Raw genomic sequence first — 19,223 nt, forward strand, 5'->3', positions numbered from 1 at the left:
TGTTGGACATTTGAATTGTTTCTATATCTTTTTTATCATGATCAGCAAATATAACTATACATATTAATATATTTTAATTTCTTGCAAGGACTTTTTGAGAATATTTTCTGTGGTTTCATAGTATTTAGGCAAAAGGTATGAGTATTTCAGTGACTTGTGAGCTGTTTTCGTTCCTATTTCATGAAGTATTTGTATTAACAAAGAAATACCCAATTATTTTGCAAAAGGACAAGGCCCTTGGCAGTACTTATTAAGTGTTTGACGTGGGACTATTATTGCATGATGAACTTTAGAACTGAATCCTCTGTAGGCTCTTTGTCTTGTGTATTTATTTTCTCTTCCTCATAATCTTGAGCATTTACTGAGACTGAGCCGGGCTTTGTCCTTGCACTGTCTACAACCAGCAGTCCCTGGCTCACACATCTCTGATCTACCGTCTCACTCAGAGATCTGCAATTTTAGGGTTAGAGACAACTTTGAGAAAGGATTTTGACTAAAAAATTGGAATATTCCACTTGCTTTCCCAGCTGGTTTTGATTAATTACAAGGTAGAAAGGTTCGTGTAATTAGGTGCTTTTATCACTTTGGACTAAAGGTTCGATAGGAAGAAGAATGCAGTAAGAAGAGAGAAATGATGGCGTTGATGACAATGACAGAGCTGGCGAATGGTGGACTGGACGTGAGTAGTGATTACCTGGCTTTCATTTCTCTTGCTTACCTTCAGTCTGTGAGCAGAATATAAATATTTAAAGGGGGTTATCCAGTGCAGCTGAGAAACACCCTTTCAGAGTAAGAATATACTAATTTTTTTCACTTATTCAACAAGTATTTATTGAAAACTTCTTTTGTGTGGAGGAAAGGAGGGAGGGAGAGACAGAGAGACACAGAGAGAGAGAGAGAGACTGCTCTAGCTTATAGACTATGCCGAGAATGGATGAAGGAAATGATATTTAAGCGCGTATTTCTTTTTTTATTTTTTAATTTTTTTAACTTTTTAAATTTTTTTGGTACCAGGGATCGAATTTGGGTCCTTGCGCTTGCAAGGCAAGCGATGGAACCACTGAGCTAAATTCCCTTCCCGGGCCCATAAGCGCTTATTTCATATGAATCAGTTTTGAGATAAGAATATTAAGGCAGAGGCTGGATGACAGGCCTAGGATCACACTCTTGAAAAACAATTTTTTAAAAAAACGTATCTGACTCTACTTTTCCCCTAAAGGACACTACTTCCTAATGTCATAAGAAAAAATATAATTAAAGGACTGTGGGACTTTAAAGGAGGAACTGGTTAATTCTTAGGGGTCAGAGAAGGTCACGGATGACTGAGTCAGCTTTGATTGGCAAGGGCTGTCTTGCAGCTGAGGAGCTGAAAGGCTGCTAAGGGTGGAAAAAGCAGTGGGAGCAAAAGTAACAATGAATGTGACTGAGGTTTTGAAAGCAATGGAATGGGTGGTCATTGTGCAGTGTTGGGGAAACCGGGCAGTGTGACTGACAGCCCTGGAAATAGACTTTGTAGCTCCACCATAGAAGGCTTTGCAAAGCCACGCCAAGGATCTCAGATTTCATTTATCTACAGGGCCAGATGACTGCAAAGGACAAATGTGAGTGGGAAGAACCTGCACCCAGGCCCTGGCAATGAACATGATGGAGGCCAACAGCATCCCGCAGACAGTGACGCGGCAGAATTGGCTGACTTTCCTTATGGGTGGACGTAGTGTTGAGGAAGAAGAGGGGGGTCACAGTGATTCTGAGGTTGAGTTGGAGTCAGGAGATGTCCATTTCAGCCATGTTCACTACGCCCACCACTTACCAAGTGCCTCTGCCCTGTGGTGTGGAGACGGAGAAAGATGGACGAACTTCTGAGAACAGGCTGCAATTATTCGATTAGAGAAACTGACGCTCCCTCTAAAACTCTAATATTTAATGAAGATCCTCATCACTTAGCAAAAATATTTTGTTTTTGTTTTTATTAGTGCCTGTTACTGCAGTGAGTATGTTAATGATTACCATCCTTGTGTGGAGTTGGTAAATGTACATGACACATCTTAATTCTTATTTGCATCCCTTCCCCTCCTTTCCCTCCCAACTCCCTCCATCTCTTTCCCCCTTCCTATTTGAACAAAATCTACCCATCTACTTCCTATTACTATATTTTATTTTGCTCTTCATTTATATTTTGGGCTTCTCATGTAAGACAAACTGTGCAGTATTTCAGCTAATGTGTTTAATTTTTGCCACTTAACATTGTGGCCTCAAGATACATCCATTTTGCTACAAATGATTCAAATGTATCTTCTTTGTGGCAGAGTAGTATTCCACAGTGTTTAAATTTTTTTTTTATCCATTCATCTGTGGATGGACTTACAGGCCATTTCCAAGATTTAGCTATTATAAATTGTGCTGCTATAAATATGAGCATGCATCCATCACTGCAATATGATGTTTTTTAACTCATCAGATTTTTGACATCAAAAAATTTTCTTAACTTCAATGATTCCTTTGACAGATATTTACAATTATAAACCATTAATGCCCCAGACCTTCTTTCACATGTTGCCTGACCTGAGGGAATGGCTGATACCAGCTCACAACATTAGACCAATCATGCTGCCTTTTTTTCTCAACATGTTAGAAACTGGGGAGGGGAGGGGAGTAGTGCTTTGGCTTTCAGAGGATGCTAATCCAAGTCAGGTCACAGCTATGTGGTGATCACTTTTACACTCAGTGAAAGTGAATGAGGAAGGAGAAGTCACCTCACAGTTATTCATGACTGACATGTTTTAAACATTTTTTGACTGCTTACTCTATGGTGATGGCAAGATGTATACTTTTCCCTCTTACCTTGTGTGACCTTTGGGAAAACACAGTAGGACGTCACTGCCGGATTCATCTCCATGTGGCTGCTGAGGCTTGCAGGGTTGGCCTGACTCCTGTCCTGATATACCTGCCCCAAGGGCTGCCTGTGGCCTGTTCTAGTTGTTCTGTTTTCCTTCCCACCCTCTGCAACCGGGAAATGAGGAACCCTGTGGGTTGTGTCAAGTTGTCAGTGAAGTCAGGAGTGAGTATGTTATGGGTCTGTATTTGCAAAACAAGGGGAAGCTTCAGAACTGTTGGGTTTGTGCTTCAACGTGTTTCAGAATGAGGCCATTTCCCCATATTCTTTCAAATGAAATCAGAGAAAACTCCCTCATAAAGGACATCATCGTTCAATGTTGTTGCTGTTATATACCTAGGTAATATGGATTGTTTTGGAAAGTATCTATCATGTGTTGAATTTTGACTCCCAAAACTTGTGTGTTGAATAAAGGCTTAATGCCGGTACCTCTGATTATGTGTTTATTTGGAAACGGGAACCTATTGAGGTAGCCAGTTACAAAGGGAGCCCATATGATTGGTGTCCTTACAACAAGAGGAAACTTGGATTGAGAGCAATGCACACAAGGAAGACTATGTGAAGAAATCTGGGGAGAAGGCGCCCACCTCTACTCCACAGGAGCAGGTCACTGGCATGTGCGCCTGTGCAAACACAGCAGAGGGAGGCAGTGGGTAGTGATTATTACTTTGACCTGAAGGAAGTGGAGGAAGGGGGATCAGGGAGGGTGGGCTGGAGACAAGGACGCCTGCATTGCAATTTGAAAGATGAACAGAAGTTGACGGGCTGGCTGGGAACAGGGTGAGGGCGAGGGGCCTCCCAGGTGGACACGGAGTTGTGTGATTTCAGGTCCAGGTGCAGAGAGGATGGTGCGCTCAGGGGACTCCCCGGTTCTCTGCCTTTCCATGGCACCACACGGTCATTGTTCTTCCCACTCCTTCTTGAGCATCGCTTTTCTCTTCACTCCTCATGCCCAGCACTTTTCCAGGGTGAACGCCAGTGATAGTCCATTTATGCTACTTTCTGCAAGCTTATTAAAATGTCCATCTATGGTAAAACATCCTACCATGGACTCCACTGTGTGAACCTGCAGCTGGGTCTTGCCCTCTTGTCTTCAAGGACCATTCTTATCTGCAGCATTTGCATGGCCCAGCATCGACTTAGGCCTGAAATATTGAAACTATGGCCTCACTTCCCCTGCAAATCTGGTGCCCAGGCTGCTGAAGCTCTTTGATGCTGCCGCTCTCTACCAGTGACCTGGTTCTAAAACCTGGAGTCATCTCTGACTCCTGCTGCCAAGAACCGTGGTAGGATCCAGGGCCAGAACAACTGTGTTCTCCTCAAAAACCCAAATGGTTGCTCTTTCTCTGAAATTCTAAGCTATTGTTTCTGACCTCCATCCTGCTTACATCTCCTTCCTGTTTCACAAGCTGACAGAAATCACTGCCAGAGACTGAAATTGCACCTGTAAATTCCCTTCACACTGGGAATATCAATAAGCTGGACTTGAAAGCTTATATTTGTAGTAAGTACTCACACAGTTTCCTGCTCACTCTCAGTTAGTCTGTGGCTGCAATTCGTCCTTCCCCCTCTCCTCTCTCCTTATTAATCAGAAGAACACTGGCTTGTCTGGACAAAACAGTCACACAATAGCAAATTAGCAGTTGGAATTTTTTCAATATAATCTATGAACACAATGACTACTTTTGTCCCACTTGTGTTTCACTAGAGATGTTTTTCCAGTCCTGGACACTGTGACCATCCTCTTCACAATGCGACTGCATCTCTGTTTAGGTGACACCATTGTGTCCTGATTTTCTTTTTTTATCTGAGGTCAATTCGATTTCAGACTCTGGTGGAGAATCTTCTTTCTCTTCTAGCAGTTTATGTTTATCTCTTGCAGACTTCTGCTGTATGTCCACTTGTCATTTGTACTTTTCAGACTTTGCCATTTATATAACCTCTACTTCCCCAAGAACCCTGCATCGGAATTTGCGGCTCCCATTTCCTTCCAGACCCACTGCCTCTGAAATCCCTTTGGGCTTTCCCACAGCCCTCTCAGCTCCAGCTGCCAGACCCTCCACTGCTCCTCTGTTCCCTCTTCTGGAAAGGACGGGTTTTTGTCAGGCCTGGGAAAACGCATGGCAAAATGCATGGTAAAGCAATTCATATCTGTTCCAGTGTGGTCTCTGGCCCCTATATATGAGGAAGATTAAACTCAACATCATCCTGTGGTGTGAGTGCTGCTGGAGGCAGTAACTGTGGAATCAGTAGATGGTGTAGGAAGCACATTGCCGCATGTGGTGGTGGTGGGCCTCGTCCAATTTTCCGAAGACCTGAGTGTGACCAAAAGGCTGAGTCAGTGGGAGCTTTTGCTAACTCTGTGCCTTGCACTGAAACATGAGTGTGCAAGCAAATGATTTGTATACATCTCTTTTTCTCTCTGTGTCAGTATGCATTCTGCTGCTTTGGTTTCTCTGGAGAATCCTGTTGCTGTCGGCTACTTTTGCCCATACTTACCTATCCTCCTCTTGAATCTTTTCTGCATGATTGCTTTAGTCAACACATTCTAACTTTGCACGTGTGTACAATTTTAGGAATTTTAACACATCCATAGAGCCTTATAAATTCCAACACAATCAGAATAAAAATAGTCCCAACACCCCTCCAGGTTTCTTATATTTCTCTTCTGTAGACAAAATCTTCCCCATCCAGAAACCATGAGCAATCATTGATCTGGGCTCCTTGTAGTGTTGCCTTTTCTAGAATGGCAACACTTATTACATAAATGCAACGCTTGAGCATATAATCTTTTGAAATTCTTGTGTGTTTTTTTCACCATAATTCTATGGATAATCATTTAACTTGCTTACATTAATAGTTTGGTTTCTCTTTATTCCTGCTGATTATTCTATTATGTAGATGTACTACATTCTGGTCATCCATTCTCCCATTGAAGGCTTCTGTATTGTTTATAGTCCATATTAATTATAAATAAAGCAGCCACTAAGCATTCATATAGAATTTTGTCATGAACACTTCTCATTTGTATGAATGCTGAGGATAAATATTCTAGAAGTGGGCTTGCTTGTTCATATTGTGAGTTTATGTTCAACTTTAAGTAATTGCCAAATTTTTCAGAAGCGGCCATACCAGTTTGAGTCCCCATCGGATGAGAATGATGGATCCAGTTATCCTACATCCTTGCCAGCACTTGGTGTTGCCTGGTTATTGGTGTTTTCCATTCTAACCGATGTGAAATTGTAACTCATTGTGGGATTAGCTTGCATTTCCCCAATGACATCTTCTTATGAATCTATTTAGCATCTATGTATCTTTTCTGCTGAAGGGTCTTTTCATGTATTTGCCTTTTGGATTTCCTTTTAAAACTGATTCATAAGAATATGTACATTCTGGATAAAAATCCTTTCTCAAATATGATTGTCAAATGCTTTCTTCCAGTTGGTAGCTTGTCTTTTAGTTCTCTCAGTATTGGATCTCTGAGCGGAGTCTTTATGTTTTAGTTTTAAGTTTTTTCAGCAGCCAGTAACACCAATCTGAAGGTGAGTCTTTCTCACAGGTGAGATGTAGATGTCCGCAGACCATGAGAACACAGCCTAATAGATGAGGCTGATTCCTGCTGGATGGAGAATCGCTAACCTGACAGGGGGATAGGATCTGAACTAAAAAAGGGGTTTAGGAAGAGACATTGTGCTGAGACATCCAGCATTCAGCCAAGAGGAATCAAAGTCTTCATTCCATTCCAACCCCAACTTTAGACACACAACTTGCTTGGGCCTGTTGGCAGAATATAGGTTTGTGAGGAATTTGTAGATTACTCAGAAAATCTTTAAATGAAGTAAACAGTTCCTTTGCCTGGAATAACTCCTCTCCATGCTTTCATGGACTGTGCTAAGGCAATGCTCTGTTCTCTCCACCTTGTCCCTGGCAGCTCCCTGGGGAGGATACCACTGCTCCCTCCCACTCCTCCCACAGGCCAGGCCACCTCTGCTGCAGTTTCTTCAGCTCCAACATCACCTAAGGCAGTGTTTGGCCTTGGGGAGATTCTCTGCATGTTTTCTGCTTGATCTTGATCTTGATTATTTTGTGAGAAAACAGGCACTATGAAACATGCACAGAACATGTATAAAACACTCACTGAATGGGAGCTAAACTGAGAATCCAGTGTCATAGTTAATTCTCTCATCGCTGAGACATAATACCCAACACTCACAGGCCAAAAGAGGAAAGGTTTATTTTGGCTCACAGTTTGTAAAGTCCATAGTTGGCTGGGTCCAAGGCAGGGTGGCATGACAGAGGGGCGTGGCAGAGGACAAACAGCTCATGACATGGCAGCCAGCGGGAAGCAAAGAGAGCCAGCTCAAGCAAAGAGGAAGGGAATACTCCTTCTGGGCCACGCCCCCAGTGACCCACCTCCTCAGACCAGGCTTGACCTCCCTACATCACATTTACTTATAAACGCATCAGTGGACTCATCTACGGGTGATTATCAAGCCCCCAATGATCCAATCACTTCCCAAATGCCCAGCCTATGAGTGCACGAGACTTTAGGGGAGATCTAGTTATGAAATATGATGTACAGGGACTTGAGTTCTAATTCAACTCTCCCTGAAGTGTGACTGTGAGTCTTTACATCTCTATTTGCTTCTCCACACTCTTACTTGAGAAAGGAGGAGAATGGATGAACACAGGAGAGGCAAGCCTGGCGGAGGCCAGTCTGCTCAGCACATCACGGGGCATCCATGCTCAGCTGTGTAGTATCACAGCTGCATTTGCAAATGGTAGCTCTTGATTCACACTTAACCAAAGGGGCATTGGAAGGGGAGGGAGGAGCCATGTGCACGATGAATTGAGTTCTTTGTGAAGGAACAAATCTGCTCTGGTAGAAATGGAGATCAGAGTGTATACTTCCGAACACAGGGGAGTACATTGCTCCAGAATGCAAGTATGAGGGGAATCACACCCCAATCACCCCTACTATTTTATTGTGTATGGGATAAATGTTCTATCAGGTGTGAAGCAAAGTAAAAAGAAGGTAAGATATGTTGGTGTAGGTAAACAGCTGGGAAATGTTGCTTATAAGAAAACCATGTGAAAGACTACTCTATAACACAAGTTTGAGTGCATTTTCCTTGCTGATGATACTGAGGTATTGGCCTCGATAGGGTTTAACCAAGGTGCCTGCGCCTTATGGCAACCCTGATATCTGTGAGGTGCATGCACTCAAATACCATTAGTTGGGAAAAGAAAGCAAACTATGATACGTCTGAGGAGCTTTTTTCTGACTTAAATGTGAAGTGCGCACAAGAGGACTGCATTGTGTGTGACGTGGTTGGAGATAATCTTCTATTCTAATATAGCAGTTTTTAGTTTTATGACACTCTTAATTGATACTATAATTTCCTAAAATTTAACATTAATACTGTACCTATTGAAAATGATGTTTTAAATGGCAAGCAGTACAGTGTTTGTAATGAAAAGGGAAACTGCTTAGTGGATGCACTTTGAGACTTCCCCCTCGGAGTTCCTAGTATCTAGAAGGCATCTCAGGCTCTGACTTTGAAATGACCTTCATATGAAGTCTTGTCTGTTCTGTTTAGATGGTGGAGTTTGAAAACACAAGTGAATCTAAAGCATCAAAGAAACAGGAATGTCTTCTCCAGATAAGAGGTGGGTAGTAATAAAAAATTTAGGAGCATATTACAATTCTAACTGACCTATGTTCTAACACTGCTCCAGATAACATGAACCAATTAAAATAGGATAAGTGCATTATATTAAATATCAATAGACAAACTTTTTTAATAGTACAATTTTCATGTCTCCCTCAACATACCTAAATACCTACTATTGTATTGATTTTCACAGAAGACACTCAGAAGAGCTTCTTTGGAATAAAAGAATATTCTTTCAAGTTTTTTGGCCACAGGGTAAAACAATCACACAGCGTTTCCCCTGTCCGTTTGTACGCACAACTGAAGGTGCGTCTCACTGCAAACTCTTTCCATCTGTCATGTTATGTGAAAGCATTTTTCATATTAGGTATAACAGTAAAGGATCACAATCCTTAGCCTTAAGTATCTAAGAAGAGAAAAATAGTTGAAATATAGAGCATTGTGAAACCATGTGACTAGTCAGACTACTTGATTTTAGGGAGTCAGATACATTTTCTAGGCAGATGGGAACTCCCATAGGGCATTTCTCAACATAGGAGATGAGGAGTATACATTTGGGAGGTCGTAGTGCAAAACACTTCTCTGTGAGGAGTGCAGGGCAGGGCCACGTCTGGGGGTCTATTGTCCTTTTCCCAGGGCGGAACCTGAGCGTCCCCAAGGGTTGCTGAGGGACTCCATGGCCTGGGTGCTGTGGCTCACTCCTGCCCAGAGCACCCTACTTCCAGGCTCTTTCTCTAGATTACAGGAGGGCATGGTGTGTTCTTCGGGGTGCCCAGGGCCGGTGCTCCCACAGTGGTGACTGAATCACAGAGAGGGACCAGGCTAGTTCCGGCCTGGGGTGGGGCGGCCCTCCACACTCCTCACTGCTTTATACCACGGGGTGGGCTGGAATCCCACTGTTACTCACAGTTGAAAGGGATGGCGCGTCACTACAGGCCAGCACTGTATCATCCAGCACATGTTTCAAAGGTGCCATCAGTGGCTCCAATTTCCTCACTCCACAGCCCAGGGCGGTGACCCTAGGGAAGGCTCCAGGTCCCAGGGGTGACTCAAGCCAGGAGATTCAGGGCCTCAGGGCTGGGTTTGAACCCTGCCTCTCCCACTCTGGTGCAGTGCTGAGGCCCTGGGGCCTGAGTGTCCTGCCCTGTGCCTGGGACCAGCAAAGGCGGCCCCTCCCCGGGGGTTCCCAGCCTGCCTGTGTGCTGGGGAGCTCCCCTGCACCCTTCCAGACCCCGTGTCCACGCTCTGCACCCAGCTCTGTCCTGGAAGGCCGTGTGCACGCTTCTATCCTGGCGCTCCTGGGCCCTCTGGCTGGATTGGGCTGGGCCCGGGCGTGCAGGTGGGAGGGAGGGAGGGCTCTGGAGCGTGAGGGATGGAGACTTGGTGCCTGGCTCCCTGTCTGAGAGTCACTTCGGTCACCTGGGCTGAGCCCCTGCTCTTCTCAGCACAGGCTTCTCCTCATTGGTTTCCATCCCCCCAGGCCCCCATCGCAGCTCCTTGCTGTCATCGGCTTGTGCCTGAGGAACAGCAGCTGGCTGCTCCTGGGGACCGTCCACCCTCCATCAGCTCTGTGCTTGTTCTGCTCTGGATGGGCCCAGGGTCCCAGAGGGAAGAGAATGGCTGCCTCTAACATCTCCCCTTTCTCCTTTTTGGTCACAGAGCATAGCACACACCACGGAGATTCTGCCCCGTATGTGGTGCTCTGTGTCGTGCTTAAGTCTGCCTTCGACAGTGAAAAGTGAGCATCAAGAAGGTGGTTGAAAATGGAGCTAAGGAATATTCGGATCAAGCCAGTGGCAGCTCTCAATACAGCAAGGACAGAGGGCCAGAAGGCAAGAACTGCAGGAGCCACGCAGGGGTCCCTGGTCCTGGTGACTGAGGTGAGACAGGCAGGGCCCCTCTCAGTGTACTGCTGAGCCTGGGATCGTGGAGCATGTACTGGAAAATGAAACCAGTGGGACAGGGAAACTGCAATACACTGATCTCGCTGTACATTGGTGACCTTGAATTTTTATTCTTCATTTTGGTGGAAAGAGTATGGCTGGGACAGGCGTTGCCCTGTAGCTCTATCGCAACACTTTAAACAAATACTCACCAAGTGCATCCCTAATGCTCTGATGGTTTTCAGTGGATATACTCTTAAAGACAGTATGCACATTGAGAAAACAATTCTAAAAGGTAGCGGAAACCTCTCGTTTCAAAAACGTTTATTCAGATTTTGACCTGCTGTATTTGAGGTAGTTGGCATGTGTGGGTTTTCTGCTGTTTGTTCATTTCAGGGTGTTGTTCGGACAACAGATTGCAGGAAGGAACCCTGTACTTCTCCCCCAACCACTTACAAGTTGGTTTGTGAGTATTTAAATAAAGGGAAGAAGTACTCCCCGGGCACCCTTGGGGTTCGTAAGACACAGATGCACTGTGCTCTGGCTGGGATCCGTGTCCCGCAAGGCACTGATGTTGAACACTTGCTTCCCGGGATGGTGGTAATGGAGGTGGCAGAACCTTTAGGAGACAGTGCGCAGTGGGCAGTCCTTAGGCCTTTGAGGGTATTCCCTTGAAGGCAGTGATGGGTCCCCAGTCTATTTCTGTCTCTCTCCTTGCTTCTTGGTTCAATGGGTGAGCAGTTTATTCTCCCACGTGCTCCCACCATGAGAGTAGGAGGCCCTCACTGGAGGTCAGAAGACATGGAGCCATTTGACCCTGGATTGGCCCTTCCAGAATTATGGGCCTAAATAAACCCATTGTTTCTGTGAGCAGCAGTAGCTTCTGCTATGTGATTACAGTAATGGAAGCTGCCTGATTCTCCTTGATAGCATCGTTCTCCTAGACCATGCTGGACAGTCGTCCTGGGAATGAATGGTACTGGTTTGCTGTGTCTGGATCTCAGGAGAGCATGTGGGGTGGCCTGTCTCTTTGTATGTGAGGTGAGCAGGGGAACCGGAAGCAAAGCTCTAGTGGTGCTGGTCATGTTTCCTTTGTTGGTGTTATTATTTGTTTTTCTATATGGAGTTCTATGATTTCCCAAAGGCAGTGAGGCCTGTCACCCTATTGGAGGAGGGTATGCCTAGGGGTCAGGAAGCTGAGGAATTCTAAGTGGCCATGGGAGCAAAGCAGGTAGCATAAAAAGGTAGCCTGGCTTTAGCCAAGGAGTAGGCGGCTTCCAAGGTGCATATGACTGAATTGTAGGGGAAAACATGATGGTTTCCTGGACCACAAGGGCCTGGAGGGATTTCCTATGGCACATAATGAGGAGGGCTAAGGAACCGAGTAACAGACATGGCTCAGGGCTCTCATGTGTGCAGTGAGACTTGAACCCCGGAAGCTGAGAAAGGGCTGCAGGTGAGTTTGGAGCACGTGGTAGTGTCTGCCCACCCCCACCCCGGTTGTCAGAGTAGGGGTTTGTGACGTCAGAGCCTCCTCAGGGCTCCCATTGGCTGGCGCAGAGCCTGGGTGAGGTAACAAAGTAGGGCGTGGCTCCTAGAGCTGCAGGAGGGTTCAGAAGAGGAAACGGAAACGGGGCTGGCCCAGAGGTCCGAAGCTGAGCCATGGAGGAGGAAGACTGTGGAATGCATGGCAAGTGGGCTGTCACTTGGATCACCATCAGGAAGCCCAAGGTGCAGGTGGAAGAGGAGCAGAGGCGCTCCGAGACGAAGAGGGCGGAGGACAGCGCGGACCAGGCCGAGGCCCAGCAAGCAGAGGCCCAGAGGGTGAGAGGACCCGGGCTGTGTCCTGCTCTTGTCCCTGGCCCTGTCCCCGGCCCGGCCCTGTCCTCCTGGTCCCAGCCCTTCCTCCTCCTCCCCCCAGGGCCGGGCAGGGCGGCCCCCAGCCCAGCACAGCCCCCCCTGACCAGGCCTCTCCTGTCCTCTCCTCTCCTGTCCTGTCCTGCAGAAGCAGAAGATCATCGACTGGGTGATCTCCGTGCTGGAAAACAGCCCCAACCAACACCACAAGCACACGGAGATAGGGCTGGGCCAGAGGGACAGCGGCGACCCCAAGGCCGAAGCCGAGCCTGAGCTGCAGCCCAACCCTGAGCCCCAGCCTGATCCTGTGGAGAAGCCTGAGTCTGGGGCTGACAGCGCGGTCTCAGGGGCTCCCCGCTGCCTCGGCCTCCACTTTGCTTCCAGTGCAGCCTCTGCCTCCACCATGGCCTCCATGTCCACCTCCACCTCCACCTCCACCTCCACCTCCACCTAGGGAGTGGACCGAGGGGGCGGAGAAGCACAGGCCCCAGAAACTGGGAGGAGGGGACAGGGGAAGGGATGTTGGCCTCATGGAGACCAAGTGTGGACAATAAAGCACCGTCAAGACACGAAAGGGGGCCTCTGTGTGCATTTCTGCCCATTCCCTGAGGGCTGTGAAGGAAGGAAGGGCAGGAGGGTTAGGGAACAAGGCGGGAGGGGGACGGGGGAGGAAAGAGGAGGAAGGGAGGGGAATGAGAGGAATGAGGGGGGGAAGAAGGAGGGGAGGGAGGAGAGGGGAAGGGAGGGGAGGGAGAGGAAAGAGCTGGAAGGGAGGGGGGGGAATGAGGGGAGGGGGGGAGGGAGGGGAGGGGAAGGGGGAGAGGAAGGGAGGGGAGGGAGAGGAAAGAGCTGGAAGGCAGGGGCTGGAGGAAGGACGGACTGGATCCTCGGCCTCGGCCTTGCGGGTAACCCCGGGCGCCAGCTGTCCAGGGTAAGGACTTCTCCCTCGAGCCCCAGCTCCGGGCTCCAGCCTCCTACCTGATGCAGTGTGTGTGTGGCTGAGCGCTCCTCCCCCCAGATGAAGCCCCGGTTCCGGTTCCACAAGGTGGTGCAGCGGAGTGGTCCTGAGGTCCGGGTGGAGGTTCTGCTCCAGCTCAGGGCTCAGGACCCACTCCTCCGCCTGTGCTGACTCACTCTCCCTCACTTCCGCTCCTCAGTTGCCTCCCCTTCTCTTCTCCGTGCCATTCTCAGCGTTAGAGGTGCGGCCTTCTCTTCCAGGGAGGGTGAATGAAATGTGTGGTTCTGCGTGTGGGCTCCTTTATACTTTCTCTTTCTATCGTTCATATTAATATTTCACTCAGCCCCATAGTTAAGGTCCATCTAGGCTCCTTAGCCATATCTAATCTGTTTTCCCTGTAAATGGATATGTCAGATACATTCATTTCACCTTGTCAATTTTAGAATGAAGTTTAGATTTTTAGTCTTTGTTCTCATTCTCTTATCCATATTGTTTGATTTATACTTTTGTGTTCAATATTCCTTTAGGGACTGTCAATAGCGTTATATGTTTGATTTTAATTTTTACATATTCATTTTTAGGCTAGTGAAATGTGATTGATTTTTTCAGGTGAACTTTGTATATTGAGATAGTCATATGTTCACATACTGTGGGAACAAATAATACAGACAGATCCCAGTGTACACCTCATTCGGTCTACTCCAGATGTAGTACCTTGCACAATGATAGTACACTATCAGAACCGGAAAACCAGCATTAATGTAACCCATGTACCTCATTCAGATTTCTCTACTTTTAAACATGCTAACGTTTAAATGTATGTCGAGTTATATACAACCTTATTATGTGTCAACTCACCATATTAAGGATACATAAGCTTTTCATCAACAAAGGATCTCTCATGTTGCCTTTTAAGAACCACACCCATTACTCTTTCTGATAGCTGAAAGCACCATTCTCCACCTTTATAATTCTGCCATTTGGGGAGTGTTTTATTAATAGAATCATTCAGTAGGTAATCTTTGGCTTTTTTTTCACTCAGCATAAGTCTGTCAGCATTCATTCAGGTTGTTACACATATCAATAGTTCATTCTTTTTTATCTCCCAAGTGTAGTATGTAGTACTATAGCTATATAAGTACAGTGTTCTATGGTATAGATGCTTAGTCATTCCACTTATTGAAAGAAATCTGGGTTATTTCCAGTGTTTGGCTCTTACAAATAAAGGTTCCTTGTCACAGGCAGGATTTTGTATGAACATAGGATTTAATTCCTTAGGAATATTTACCTATAGGTGCAAATTCTGGGTAGTATCATATTTGCCATATTTACTTTTATTAGAAAATGTGTTGCATGGCTGTATCATTTTACATTCCCATAAGCAATCCAAATAAATGACAGATCCAGTTTCTATACATCCTCACCAGCATTTGGTTTTGTCATATTTCCTTAAAAAACATTTTTTAGTCTTTCTGGTTGCTGTATAATAACATCAAATTGTAATCTTACTTTTTACTATTCTGATGGCAAAGTATGTGAAATGTCTTTTTCATGTACTTATTTGCCACATGTGTATTCTCAGCCAATTCCCTTTGACAGTTTCATAGTGATGGCTTAGAACAGTGGTGGCAAACCTATGGCACGTGTGTTATTGTTTTTCTTTTAAGACAAAAGATGTTAATATATGCGTTATTTTTTCTAAACTAAAACCTCACAATTCAGGTAAAATTGCAGTGTTGAGACTTTGTGATAAATAAATGGGTTTTGGATTTCAGTTTGGGCACTCAGTCTCTAAAAGTTCCTCCATCACTGGCTTAGAACAATGATACTGACAACACTTGTATTAAATTTGAAGATGACACTAGGATTGGAAGATTTTTCTAAGAAAAACTCTGAATTCAATAAGAGTTTATAGGACTAGACTGGACCACTCAATCTATGGCTTTAATACAATAAAGAAAAGTTTTCTAGGGAAAACTCATATGGTGTGATCTTTAAGTCTCAAACCTAGTATCTTGTGAACAGGATGAATGACATTGGGTTTAACAGCAGTATAAAAAGCAAAACAAGAGATTGTCAACTAATAGTAAATCTAATGTGAACCAAGGGTGTGAATGATTGTCTAAAACTAGTAGTACTTTTGACTAAGTTTGACAGACATATATCTAAAGCAAGAGGTGACATTTTCTTTCTGCTCTTTTTTGATCACACTATTTGGAGAACTGCTCTCTTGTCCAAGAGGATGGAGGCAATTTAAATAGTAATGAGAAGACAGGAGGAAATCTAGGAAGTCTAAAAAACTATGCCCCAGGAAGGGCACTGAGGGGAAATTGATTATACACTTAAACAACATCATTTGAGGACACTAACCCTTACAAAGGAAAGGGAGAATATAGGGAAACCATAAAGATTAAGACATAAATTGGGATTAGAAACAAGAACTCCACCACTACTAACCCTAGTTTGATAGAAAAAATGAGGGGCAGGTACCAAAAACCTGGAAAAATAAGGTTGTGTAAACAGAACCATCAGCAAAATGTGATGTTATATTTAAATGGAATAAACAAGATCAAAAAGTCCTGCATAGTGCCGGGGATTTAGCTCAGTGGTTCCGCCGCCTGCCTCGCAAATGCAAAGTTTCAAGTTTGCTCCCCAGTACCAAAAAAAAGTCCTGCATAGTGGAGACCAGAAAAAGAAATATTCTAACTTCATTTTCTCTCTCTCTCTCTCTTTTTTTGTAGTTATCTGCAGGGGCCTCCCATAGACTCAAACTAGCCAGAAGTCAGAGAATAAGAGAGCCCATTAATCAAACTCGTGGGTCGTACATGATAGAGTTGTGGGAGCAGAAAGGTACTTGCAGAAGAGGGTAGAATGGATCTGGTGAAGCAAATGTAGGACAAGAATGTTGAACTCAGAGAAGCAAAAGACTCAGGAAAGATCAGAATATTGTCCTTCAGCTCTCGGGAATGTGGCCCTGTGGAAGGGCATTAGACTGAGACTTGCTGAGTGTCATAATATAATAGGGAACTCTGGGCTAAGTGACATAAACTCCATTAAGCAGTTGATGTGGGTGAATACACCCTGGAACATTTATAGAATGTTCAATTGCAATTTAAGGACAATTTGCTCTTTCCTATGGGCATGAATGTCTCACCATGCCTATCATTCTCTACATAAAATTGTTCAACACTTGCCACTAAATTTCCTCTGGCAGAAAACCAAAAGTTGTGCTTTGAAGCTTGCTATCACATGCAAAAGAAAACAATTTGTTGTGTAGAAACCCGACCAATGCCAAGGACATGTCTGTCCTAGCTTGACTGCTAATTCCCTAAAGATTCCCACTTGACCTCATTTGCTGTGGTATATGTGGGGCATAGGTAGCACAGGGCCCGAGGCACAAATTGGAAACCAATGAATATTTCCTGAGTGGAGGCAGAGGCATGGACAGTGAAGGGGAGCACGGAACTGCAAGAAAGACAGATAGTGACTCAGGGCAGGTGCAGTTCTAGTCCCAGCTCTGGCTGTGACTGAAAGATGCCATCTCAGGTGAGTTAAATCACCCTGTAGGCGATACTTAGCTAATTCCGTGAATCTACGTTTGGTCATTGATAATTTGGGTCTTTAATTCCTACTATGTAACACATCCATCTGAATACAGAAACCTCTAAAATAATCCTCCAGGTCACTCTGGTAGGTTTCCGTAGAACGCAGAAGTGGACTTCTACCCAAATAAAGATTCAAAACCTGGTAGATGCACTTACCATAATTCTCTTGTTATTTTCATCTTAAATCACTTTGCTTTTAAAAAGAACCGAAGCAAATAATTTCACCTTAATAAACTACAAACCAATATACATTTCAACTATAAATACGGTTTTTGGATTGAATTAATTCATACTGAATAACAGTAACACCGATAATATCTAACATTTTCAAATAATTATGTTTAACATTTGTTTAGCATTTATTAAATATCAAGTACTTCTCATGCATAATGCAATATAAGCTACATGGCCATCTTTATGGGTATGATGCTTTTCCTGTCACTATCCTTAGAGAATGAAGGATGGAAGGCACGTACTAAGTGCTGAAATGAAGATTAAAACCCAGGCAGTCTTGAGTAGAGTCTGAACTCTCAACTCTTCCTTGTAAATGTTATCATCACTTGACTTTTTCTTGAGAGAGCTAAGGACAAGTGCATACGTTTTTATGATATAAGTTCAAAGATGTCATTATACACTTTAGCTTGAGAGGTTGCATTACAGAATGTTCCCCATTAATGTACTCGTACCTAAAGATACTTGACTCGTGCATTTTAGTTCTTTCTTGAAAAAAATATACATGCATTTGGAAAATTCTCTGACAGAATGTAGCAGCTGGGTTCATTGAGAACAATGACCACGAACTAGTAGTTATGACTGTAAACTAATGCAGCACTAATTTTGTCATTAACAATGTGCACCTAAGTAAATGTGTGACCTGCTCTCTGTTTACCACATTACACCCAGGGACAGCCTAACTCATTATGGAGGTTTCAAGCTGTGTGCTGTCACAGTGAGACTAGTCTGCTCCTGATTGTTGCTCTGAAAATTCAACTTTTCCTTTACTACGTGAATTTCGTATGTCTCCATTGCACTCTGAAATTGTACTGTTTTGTTGGTCTCATTTTCAGTTACTCCTTCGCTCTATGTCATATATTTTCTTTTACGTTTCACAATATTACTAACCAGCTAGCATAGAGAAAATGAAATGATTACTTCAGTCAGCCCACTTAGCTTTACAGGGGCCTGCATTCAATGTAATATTTCTGAATTGATATCAATAATAATGATAGTAAAATTTTATTGCCTGTCTTTAATGACCTGTAATAACATTTTAGGTAGGAAATGTACTGCCTCCATATAAACCCAATATGAAACACAAGAAAGACCAAGTTAGATACAGAGTCTATCTAGCTTCTGGATATGTGTATATATATATATATATATATATTTATATATATATATATCCATATATATATATATTTATATATATATATATCCATATATATATATATATTCTGATGTTATATACATATATGTAAAGATGCTGAAAATTATAGAAAACTACCTTTTCTTTAACGCTGTTTTGTTCAACAATCTTCCCTATTAAACCAAAATATTTTTGACATAGTATAATATAGTAGAGTATTTGTCAAATGAAAGTTTGGAGCCTGGCACACCTAGAGTCTTCACCTCTCTGAGAGTTAGTGTTTTCATTCTGAAATGGAACTACTATTTATCATTTTTTTCCCACCCCAAGGATTAAATGGGAAAGGCCTGTCCATCTCTTAGCAAATTGTTGATTTGCTGTGGACAGAGTGAGGTGAAACCAGCTCCAGGCTCCCATGACACACCTATGGCCAGCAGTGCCACAAAGCTGTATCATACCCTTCACCCATAACCTTCCAAGATCTAAAACCCAAGGGTTGAGATCCATGCTGCTATGGGCCAATAGTTGCCGAGGTGGCTTGTGAGTCAAAACCATTACAATGAGACAGAGATGATGCTACTTTCAAAAGAAATCCAAGACTGAGTCTGCATATCCTGCCATGGCACTAGAGCTGCTCCAGAGGTTCGGTTCGCTGCAGACCTAGGAAAGGGGCTGCTAGGTTTTACCTGACCAGCATGAAATTACAGGGCAAAGCCCCACCCTATGCTGGCTGGTGTTGGGGTAGAGTTGCTAAAGGCAGACTCTTTTTTTTTCACTTTATTAAATTCTTTTATTGGTACATTGTAGGTATATAACACAATTACAATTCTCATTGGGAATGGTACCTTTACAGAATGCATCTTGGTTTATATTTATTCCCCATTCTTAGCCCTCCCTTCACCCCCTCCACCCTTCCCTATTTACAAATGCTTTATTTCCATTTTTTCCATTTCTCATCATTTTTCCTTTCCCTTCTTTCCTTTCCC

At 44.1% G+C, this 19,223-nt stretch overlaps 1 protein-coding gene and 1 long non-coding RNA gene across 2 annotated transcripts; both read left to right on the forward strand.

The window, feature by feature from the left end:
* Window positions 1-376: 376 nt before the first annotated feature.
* Window positions 377-3,321, forward strand: LOC147821092 (uncharacterized). The gene is made up of 2 exons (XR_015447655.1): window positions 377-679; window positions 1,577-3,321. It is a non-coding gene; the product is annotated as an uncharacterized LOC147821092 (long non-coding RNA).
* Window positions 3,322-12,038: 8,717 nt separating this feature from the next.
* Window positions 12,039-12,882, forward strand: LOC147821093 (uncharacterized). The gene is made up of 2 exons (XM_087202095.1): window positions 12,039-12,275; window positions 12,457-12,882. Exons 1-2 carry the CDS (start codon window positions 12,114-12,116, stop codon window positions 12,760-12,762), a joined length of 468 nt encoding a protein of 155 aa, XP_087058221.1. The 5' UTR covers window positions 12,039-12,113; the 3' UTR covers window positions 12,763-12,882.
* Window positions 12,883-19,223: the final 6,341 nt, after the last annotated feature.

This window comes from Heterocephalus glaber, unplaced genomic scaffold, assembly GCF_053883595.1.
Source record: "Heterocephalus glaber isolate CG9 unplaced genomic scaffold, H.glaber_assembly_v1.0 deba00001764, whole genome shotgun sequence".
NCBI lineage: Eukaryota > Metazoa > Chordata > Mammalia > Rodentia > Bathyergidae > Heterocephalus > Heterocephalus glaber.